Source organism: Poromitra crassiceps, assembly GCF_964638095.1.
Source record: "Poromitra crassiceps genome assembly, chromosome: 20".
NCBI lineage: Eukaryota > Metazoa > Chordata > Actinopteri > Beryciformes > Melamphaidae > Poromitra > Poromitra crassiceps.
In genome coordinates this window covers 24,207,929-24,217,928 of record NC_139637.1, presented here as the reverse complement: position 1 = coordinate 24,217,928, position 10,000 = coordinate 24,207,929, and the positions used below count along the sequence as shown (strand labels likewise).

The window sequence follows — 10,000 nt, the reverse complement described above, 5'->3', positions numbered from 1 at the left end:
ATGAGCACAGATTATGTGTAAAAACAGACAGAAAGTGCAAGATCAACTAATTTATTTATTTATTTATGAGTCAGTTGAACATCCCTGGCTACTCTGTGAGCTTTTTCCACTTAGGAAACCAGCACAAACCTTTAAGCCCACAGCGCCGTGGTGTGGCCGTTCAGCTTTATGGCGCCACGCCCGCGCCCGCCACCCACATCCCCCCTAGCCACTCCCCCTACCCATCCCTCGAATTCCGACTCTCTACGACCTTCCTATCCCTAGCTCCGCCCCCTTCACTAAACATTCATGAGTGAGTGAGTGAGTGACGTACTGACCGACCGACTGACTGAGTGTCCTGACTTTGCCATATTCTGACCCCGGCTGGGCCTGCTGGCCCAGCGCCATGGGAAAAATTCAATGTACATCAGATGCTGCGTACTGGTAATATCCCTCAAGCCTGTGATCCCTGATGTTCTTCAACAGCCTGTTTGTGAAGGGAGATGGATCAACCACGAGCACATCGTGATGACACGATCCTCTGATGAAGCTCCGAGTAAAGAAGTGACTTGTGTCTGGAGGCATGTTGTAAACGGGTCTCACGGGACCAACTGACCAGCTGAAACAGTTGGCTGTGGACTTGTTTGACCCCACGGCCTCAAAAGGGACAAATACATTATCAGGGTTCTTCTCACACCTTCTTAAAAATCGAATTCAAAGACTTTTGAAGGACTTTCCGGGCCCAATTCCCTTCAAATTCAAGCACCCAACACAGCATAGTTTGACTGACTGACACACAGATGAAGGTTAATTACTGTTACAACAACTGAGAATTGTTATGATGAGAAATAGCATGCTTTAGAGAAGCTCACAGACAATTAAAAAGAGAGAGAGAGGCGTGAATGTGTGGGCGCTTCTGAACTGAACTGTGTTCAATCTTGAGTAAAGTATTTGGTGGGTTTTGAGGAGTTATCAGTCATATAATAAACAAACGCTTGCACCTCATTAGAGCTGCCACAATTAATTGATTAGTCTATCAACAGAAAATTAATCGACAACTATTTTGATAATCGATTATAATCGTTTTGAGTACAATTTTAAGAGAAAAGCTCTAAATTCTCTGATTCCAGCTTCTTAAATGTGAATATTTTCTGGTTTCTTTACTCCTGTATGACAGTAAACTGATATTATCTTTGAGTTGTGGACAAAACAAGACATTTGAGGGCGTCATCTTGGGCTTTGGGAAACACTGATCCGTCATTTACTACCATTTTCTGACATTTTATAGACTAATCGAGAAAATAATTGACAGATTAATCGATTATGAAAATAATCGTTAGTGGCAGCCCTACTCCTCATATAGAGACAATTTAGTCCTACGTGGAAGTGTGTGTGTGTGTGTGTGTGTTACATGCGTCCTCACCAGGTTTGTGTTGGTGTTGTTGCTGTCCTCCTCAGGCATGGGCAGGAACACAGCCAGAGCTATACAGTTAGCAAAGATGGTCAGCAGGACGATGTACTCAAAGGTTCTGGAGGTTCAGCTCAGGATCAGAACGACACACGGACGAGGCAGAACGGCAGAACACCACATCCCCCAAAACATGCTTACGTACGTTGGCCATATTTAGCAAGACTGTGCACTATTATTTGAGCTTGTGTTGCAATTATGTGATATGTCATGAAATGGAAGTATTTATTTGAATGAAAATGATATGTGTTGGTGAAAAACAGAGAACCTGATTAGAATGCAAATACCTCATATGGATTATGTTGGCCCTATGCACGCACAGGGTTTTGGGATCAGTAGTTAAATCTTATCTTTGTTTATTCGTCTTGTCAATGTTGTGAATGAACATCATTGTACCGTATGTTTTGTGTAATAGGTTTTGTATTTTGTCTTTATGTTTATTGATGTTTTTGTGTTGATCTCACGAATGCAAACTGAATAAAAAATCAAATAAAAAATATTTGAACTCATCCAGTACATGTATAAAAAGGCCAACAATTGTGGGTTGAGTGCCAGTTTTAGAGGATACATGGAGCATTATCTGTACCAGTTGTTCTCTGTCTCAATGTGGCAAAAAGACGCTGTATATCAAACAGCTCTATAGAGAGTCAATGTGAACGTCACTTCCTGCTTCAGCACTGTACCAGAGATTTTTCTACGCCATTTATTGTCCCATAGACATTTCGTAAAATGCTTATAAAAAATAGTTTTACTTGGTCAAACCAAACGGTTCAGCTATATTTAGAATCGGGAGAGACCATAGAACATTTCACTCAGACCAAAACTTTAAAAACGTCGAAAAAATATTTTCTTTAAAGGAACACTCTGCCCATTTTCAACCAGCTTTGTATCATTAGAACATCAGTAGTATATCAGAAAACTGTAAACTGTTTTGAAGTCTGTCATTTAATTTGACAGTTATTGAGTGTTAAATCACTGGTCCACACTAACTCAAATTAATAACTCATTAACTCAAATCAACTCTCAATAACTGTCAAACTAGATGAATGATGAATAGTTTGACAGTTATTGAGAGTTGATTTGAGTTAATGAGTTATTAATTTGAGTTAGTGTGGACCAGTGATGTCACTGGTCCACACTTTAACACTCAATAACTGTCAAATTAAATGACAGACTTCAAAACAGTTTACAGTTTTCTGATATACTACTGATGTTCTAATGATACAAAGCTGGTTGAAAATGGGCGGAGTGTTCCTTTAAACCTGTTTTTTTTTTTTATGTTTTGGTCTGAGTGAAATGTTATGCGGTCTCTCCCGATTCTAAATATATCTGAACCGTTTGGTTTGACCAAGTAAAACTCTTTTTTATAAGCATTTTACTAAATGTCTATGGGAAAATAAATGGCGGATGAAAATCTCCGGTACGGCGCTGAAGCAGGAAGTGACGTTCACTTTGGCTCTCTATTGCCTTGCTGGTATTGATCGATCAGCGGTGCGTCTTGATGTTCTCTGAAACACCGCACCTAAAACAGCCCATTAATCTGCCACACAGACAGACGGGCCCCAACTGCTGTAACCCGGTCTGCTGCACAGGCCCATTCTCACCCATAGGGGGCAACGTGAGAGAATTCCCCTGCCAGCTCAGCATCATGTCTGGAGCTGTGATGCCACAGGACAGCTGCACAGCCCCAGAATATGACTGAGCCATTTAAAAACACACAACTGATCAAGAAAAGAGACAGCAGGTCCATCTACTGTGAGATATTATTAATCCATTCAAACGTCAGTTGGCATTGGTAGAATAAAGAAAACACACATTTTGAAGTATTAAAAGGGGGTTAAATCTATTTCTGGAACATTCTTCTGCGGTGAATAGTGAACCTAATGCCTGCGGGGGTTATGGAAACGCATAGCAATGTGATTAAACTACCGTCGTAAAACTTTCACTTGACTCGGTCGAGCACGAGCACACAGCCCCGGCTAAAGCACAGCCAAAGATCTCAAGAATAAGACGACACACGTCAACAAATAAAATCAACAAAACCGCTTTGAAGAGTTGAGAACTCATCAACTCCGCACCGACGTTTAAAATTCAACGCTCATTCTTCCAACTGCCATAATTCCAAATATCCCACTTCTTCACCAGCTATGAAGATATGGGGGTTTCCCCCCCTCCCCTGACAATATACCACAAAATGCCTATCACATCACAAGCTATTTCAGATGGAAGGTATGTATGAGCATGTGTTATCTGGGAATAGACATCAGACTAAAAGCAGGAAACCCCCCTACAGGGACAACATCACTCAGCAGCCATTTTTCCCAGCGTCAAGCCTGGAGTCCACTATAGCATCTTTCCACATTAAAACACACTTATCACTAAATTAAGTGGCTTTATTTCTTGTTTGTGTCTGCCAGATCTAAATAGCTCGGGGGGTTAGCCAGGACGCCCTGCTGGTGAACAGACGAGGGTTACATACTTGACGGTGACACGGGGCCGGCCAGATACATAACAGAAGTCTTAACACCCCTCAACAGAGATTTGAAAGAGCCTCGGCTTGGGCATGCAGACCACAGCTGGACGAGTTAGCAGCTGTCAATTCACTGTGTTAACATCAGGTGTGTGTGTGTTACTGTGTGTGTGTGTGTGTGTGTGTGCGTGTGCGTGTGTGCGCGCGAGGTGGCACGGTGCGAAGGATACTTCCACTCCACGATCTTGATGCAGGCCTTGCGGAAGGGGTTCTTGAGCGTGAAGACGAAGAGGGAGCGCGCGGGCCGCGGGTTCCCCCCCGTGGCCTGCAGCTTCTTCAGCTTCTCCCGCTGCTTCCTCTTCAGGTCCTCCTCGCTCATGATGTCCGGATTGGCCGCCTCGCCGATGGCCGCCATCTTTGACGCCTCCTCAGGATCGAAGCCTCTATCCCGGAGAAATGTGTCCCCTTCACCGAATATTCCAAAAAGCGAGACGACGCGGTATTATAACTTCCTGTTTTGTTTTGCGAAGGCTCCCTGGGTTCCCCGGATCCTCCTCGGTCCTGTGTGCGTGTGTATGCTCCTCCGATGCTCCTCGCGTCCCCCTGCAGCCTCTCCCTCTGACTCTCTCGCACGGAGCCACACAGGCCTCAACTCCTGGCCAGGGGCGTCTGACAGAAAAGTCCCCTAGGCAGGGAAAAATAATAGCCCCGAGCGGTTGGAGGAGCAGTTGGCCCTGTCGTAGTTTAAATATAGACTTGAACCACTGACAGGCCATGCTTGGGGATGGCTATGAGGGGGGTGGGGGTAGGTGGGGGAAGATGGGGGTAGGTTGGATCAAGGGGGGTGGGGTGGGGTAGCAGTGTAGGAAATTGAACAAATATTTTGGGGGCAAATTTTGCTCCCACGTTCTAGAAAATGGGGGCATTTACACGATTTTGGGGGCACTTAAAAAAAGTATTTACTGCATAAAGTTGCTCAAGCGTAGTGGGGACAACAGCACACTGTTTGTGTGAATGTGTTCATCTTCTTCTGGCAACCAGCTTGCAGGTGTTGAGTGTGTGTTAGAGATGGAAATTAAATGAATGGAATGAGAAGAAAATTATATAAATCTTGGGGGCAATTTTTGCCCCATGATCATGGTTTTTAGGGGCATTCTGAGATTTCTTGGGGGCATCTTTGCCCTTGTCCCTGGCTAAATTCCTACACAGAGAAGCAGTAGTTCAGGGGGGGGTCTTGAGAGAGCCGAGCCCCCCTCCCTCATCAAAGACTCAGCTGCTCTCCGGCTGGCCACCGGTCTGGCACCCTTGAACTAACGAGGAGAAGAAGGGAGCAGAGAGGAGACTGGAGAGGTGTTTCTCTCCGTGTGACACTGTGCAGATACAGGACAGTGTTTAGACGTCTGGATCACAGCAACGGGACAAAACACGCAAGGCTGAGACATGATTGAAGAGACCCACTTGGGTTAGCCGGCCCACAGAATCCCCCAGCGCTCTGACATAACAGACGGTGTTTACACATGGTGGAGGAGTTCCCTAGAGAGCCACACTCCAAGAAATGAGTTTGGATGGGGATGAAAAAATATAAATACAGGGTTCCCACACCTTCGTAAACATCAGATTCAAGAACTTTCCTGGCGCAATCTCCTCAAATTCATGGACGCAACATGACGTAGTTTGATACACGAATCAAGGTTGATTACGGTTACTTACAAAACTGAGAATTTGCACGAGAACTAGAAAGTTTTACAGAAGCTCACAGACAACAATTAGAAAGAGAGAGGCTTGAATGTGTGAACACTTAACTGTGCTGTGTTACACGGTGAAGTAAAAAAATATCAAAAGAACTTCCCAATTCACGCACAAAATATATAAATTCAACCACTTTCAATGACTCATGTCTAATTATGTCTATTTTCAAAAACTTTCAAGGCCTTGATTTTTTTCCTCAAATTCATAAACGTTCAAGGAAGGACCCGTGGGTACCCTGTAAATATAACAGCTTACAACTTCCCAAATTGACTGGACATCTTATCAGGAGTTTAGATTGTTGAAATAGTTTTACCCCACAACTGAAAAACATATCAAATTCAAGAATGAATTTGATGACCAAAAAAAAAGTGCTTCGGTGGCTTCCTCTGAACTACTCGAGCATTTCAAAAATACAACACAGAGCAAAAGGAGGGAACCACATAACGTGTACTCTGCTGCCCCCTAGTGCTGATCAACAGCACCAGCGACAAGACAAGAGTCCGCAACCAAATTCTGATGAAAACAAACTTAGGCCAATAAAGGAAAATCTCATACTCAAGCAGAGTATTTTTTATTTTACACCGAGCAGATTATATTGAGACATGAGCAAAAAACATTCAGTGCACGAATCCAGTCAGACTGGAGAGAAACATCTATTACACAACATTGACGGGGAAAAAAAGAAGCTCTTAAAACGACAAAATGCATCATACCAGCGATATCAAATTAGCTTTAAATTAAAACAATGTACGCAAAAACGTTTCAGTGATAGAACAAAGTCAATATAAATAAATAAAGTTCACCCGTTCTCACTTGTGTGTGAGGTAATGTAGGCCCACTGGGCCTTTCTGCGACTTACTGAAAAATTCCCAGGAAGGCGAGGGGGCGAAATTTACTGACGCACCACGATGCACATAGGGGGCGCTATTCACAGCCACGAGACGTCCCCAGTGCCGCTACTCCTTAGCAGCACATGATGCTTAACTGATTCAACATTCTCTATTGGCAGAGATACGTTCTTTATTTCTCTCTTCGTATCGGAATGATATCTCAAACTTCATTGCAAAAACTAGTAAATAACGTTACCTTACACAAACCTCACAGAACATGATTTACTTTCAAAATTGTTGCGATCCACTCGTAATTTCACGATACAAAGTTGTACGCCAAATCTTTCGGTGGACGCTGCCACGAGTTACGTTTCGCAAGTATGTTTATGTGTATGTTTGGTGATATAAGCGAGTCAAACGGTTAACTTGGTGAATTTTGCAATGAAGTTTGGTGTTACAATCTCTCCCATACAGAGAGAGAAAGGGAAAAAGACACATTATTGGGGCTATCTTAGGCAATGTCAAAGCTATGAAGCCACAATTTCAAGGCAAAACTAAGAAAGTAACAATCCTGTTAGTACAAATAATACCCAAAATATGCCTTGGTCATTTACGTGCAATGAGATGAGTCAAAATTATTAAATACAGTGCTAGACTAGGGAATGTGCATTGCTTGGCAATAGCACAAGTAGGGTATAATTAATACGCTATGCAATGAGCGGACCATTCACAAACATAAAGCTTACCTGTTCCGAGGTAACCGCACGAAAAGTAATTTCTATGAGAAAAAACGGCATGGTGATTCATTCAATTGGCAAATAACAACAAAACACATCACGAGAAAGCGTATGGGCTGTCGGAGCGGTGCCTAAATAGCCAAAAAAGTGCTAAGTTGTAACATCACAGGCAAACATTCCAAACCTATTGCGTTATTATTGGAAAATTGGAAAAAAGCTTGCTTGCTTGTTTGCTGAAATGATTTGAGATTGTGGAGGCTAGCAGTTATAACAACAACTTAGCCTATATTGCTCTGCTATTATGATAAAAAAAACTGATCTTGATAGATCAGTATTCCTAGTTTCTCCACGAGGAGGAAAATAGTAATTCAGATGGTGTGGTGCATTGAAATGAGAAAGGGGAGTAGTAACGATGTAGCTGGTGAGAGTGTAATAGCGCTGAGCCTGGGGCAGGTTACCTACTCTAGTCCTGGTCTGAGATCAGCCATGGGAGTTTAACTAAGCATCTTGTGGCGGTCAAAAACAGTCTTGCGTTGTTCCTGGACCTGCTTCTTCCAGCGCTGCTGTGCACCCTCCACCCGCTCCAGCATGGTGGCCTGGCCTCTGGCCTGCGCGTTGTCCACGCGCGGACGCATCTCCTGAACACAGAGAACAGGTGAAATCAAGAACTACACTTCATATTCAAATTCAATAACATACATGTGCACACAGATTGTTTTTGTGTATGTGTGTGTGTGTGTGTGTGTGTGTGTGTGTGTGCACGTGCGTGTGTGTGTGTGTGTGTGCGCGTGTGTGTGTCTGTGTGCGTGCGTGCGTGTGTGTGTGTGTGGGGCTATACCTCAGCATCCTCCTCGTTGTGCAGGGGCTGGGTGTAGGGCTCATGTTTGCGGATGAGCGGATCCACCAGCAGCAGGAACAGCATGTAGAGCAGCAGGGCGCCCACAACAGACAGGTAGATGATGATGGTCACCTGGGACAGGCAGGTAGGGGAAAAAATAATACCAACACAAGTCCCTTTTGACAGTATCTGAAGTCACAACGCAGTTTCCCTTCATTTCCTCAGCAGAATTTTGGATTGAAACAGATATGATTCATAAGTCCAAATAGTTAGCCTGGGTAAACCCAGCATCCAGGTGACCTCTATAGCACATAGAGGTCACGTGGAGGCTGGGTTTACCCAGGCTACGAAATAGTAGTAGTAAATTAGTAAATAATCTAAAGTGGAAACTCAGTTTCATCATCCGATATCAATTATTATGGCAACCATGCTGTTTGTTGGGTGTCAAACATTTAATGGACATTATTTTAATTTAGATGTCAATGAATGAAGCCTAAAACGCTGACATGAGGTCAATTTTCCGACTTCTCCCACAACTAAAATTCAGTTTGAATTAAATAGCATTGCAGACATAGTGAACAACAACAGACTTGACAGTGTTTGAGATGCATGGTTCATGTTAAGCGACCGACGAGCAGGATGAAGAAATAAGCGGTACCTTGATGGTGTTGCTGCTGCGCTCCTCATATTTGCACTCACACAGCAGGCAATAAGCCTCCACATCATGACCAGGCACTGGCATGGGCTCCACTACGTGGAGGCAGTTACTGGAAAACACATGAAACTGTACAGTGGGCACAGTGCTGATGAGACATACAACCATATTTCCACATATTGTGGGATAATGTTTCAACAGTATCTATACAGCACAGTGGGATTTGCATTCTGCTGTTGAGAATCTTACCAATCTTTTTGGGAGACATTTCTGTTATAGATGTGTCCAGTGATGTTTCTGTACGGCGGACAGATACACTTGCAGCGCACATCCTCAAAGTTCTGCCATTTGAATGAACCAGAAAATGAAGTCAAGGTGAATTCCCTCAACAACATCGCTAATTATGCTAATACGCTAATTATTATGATGACAGTATATGCAGCAGGGGTGTTGGTGATTTACCTTCGCCTGTGCCACAGCGACAGCCTCCAGCAGAAGCAGAGTTACGACTGTGGCCACAACAAAAGAGCGTCCTTCCCTCCAGGAGGACATGTTGACCACAGGCAAGACGATCTGCGCTAGATACAAAATCATGGGGTAAAAATGTTAAACGCCAGTCAGTCGTGCTAGCATAGCATAGCATAGCATAGCATAGCATAGCATAGCATAGCAGCAGGCTAGTTAGCTAACGCTACATAGTAGCTAGTAGCAACGTAGTAAATACATTAGCAAAACAAATGACAACTGCTAGCGTGCTACCGCAGCTCAGTTTATGTCAGAAATTAGCCTAATGTAGAAACAAAAGTCGCGATAGCAATGCATTTAACTTACGTCGCGACAGTAGCTGCAATAATTGGTTTTGTTAGGCATTCAGAAAGAATATACGCTGTATTTCATTCTTTTCCGGGTTTTCGTGGTGTGACGTCACCGAACCGCAAGAGGACTCGACTCGTGTACCTACACTGACACCTACTGGACAGTCAAGAATACAGAAATAGATGGTAAAGAAAATTCAAATCTGATAAATAGAAAGAAATTGTGGTTACTTCCTGGTGCTCTATCTTGTCTCTTTCTATTTTTCGCACACAGAATCAAACTCACCAGGATTATTCTACTTCTTTGTTTTCAATTGGATTTTATTCTACTGTACTCTAAAAATTGGAATTGGATTGATTTCATTGTGCTTCTTTTAGGTGTGTCCCCTATGCATTTCTCCACAAACTTTTTTTTCTAGTTTAGTTTAAACTTGGTTTCAGCTTAAATTTTAGCCAAGC

General features: G+C 43.3%; 2 protein-coding genes across 2 annotated transcripts in view; both read right to left on the bottom strand.

The window, feature by feature from the left end:
* Positions 1 to 4,332, bottom strand: part of LOC310794979 (dihydropyridine-sensitive L-type skeletal muscle calcium channel subunit alpha-1-like) — a gene marked incomplete at its 5' end in the record, with an annotated part of 37,749 nt that extends 33,417 nt beyond the window's left edge. The window contains 2 exons of the mRNA XM_083657004.1: positions 1,403 to 1,508; positions 4,148 to 4,332. Of these exons, the coding sequence (XP_083513130.1) occupies positions 1,403 to 1,508; positions 4,148 to 4,332 (291 nt within the window). The remainder of the gene's footprint in view (positions 1 to 1,402; positions 1,509 to 4,147) is intronic.
* Positions 4,333 to 6,203: 1,871 nt separating this feature from the next.
* tmem9 (transmembrane protein 9) lies at positions 6,204 to 9,632 on the bottom strand. Its single transcript, XM_083657206.1, has 6 exons — positions 9,558 to 9,632; positions 9,189 to 9,304; positions 8,976 to 9,067; positions 8,730 to 8,838; positions 8,072 to 8,203; positions 6,204 to 7,871 (listed from the first exon to the last, which is right to left on the bottom strand). The coding sequence occupies exons 2-6, from the start codon at positions 9,276 to 9,278 to the stop codon at positions 7,728 to 7,730; spliced, it is 567 nt and encodes a 188-aa protein (XP_083513332.1). The 5' UTR covers positions 9,279 to 9,304; positions 9,558 to 9,632; the 3' UTR covers positions 6,204 to 7,727.
* Between the last annotated feature and the right edge of the window lie 368 nt (positions 9,633 to 10,000).

Bases quoted from the DNA above. Each gene is read 5' to 3' on its own strand.
- tmem9 (XM_083657206.1), bottom strand. From the start codon at position 9,278: ATGTCCTCCTGGAGGGAAGGACGCTCTTTTGTTGTGGCCACAGTCGTA. The intron at 9,068-9,188 runs GTAAATCACCAA...TTCAAATGGCAG, and splicing joins TCGCTGTGGCACAGGCGAAG to AACTTTGAGGATGTGCGCTG. The intron at 8,839-8,975 runs GTAAGATTCTCA...TGTGTTTTCCAG, and splicing joins AATGTCTCCCAAAAAGATTG to TAACTGCCTCCACGTAGTGG.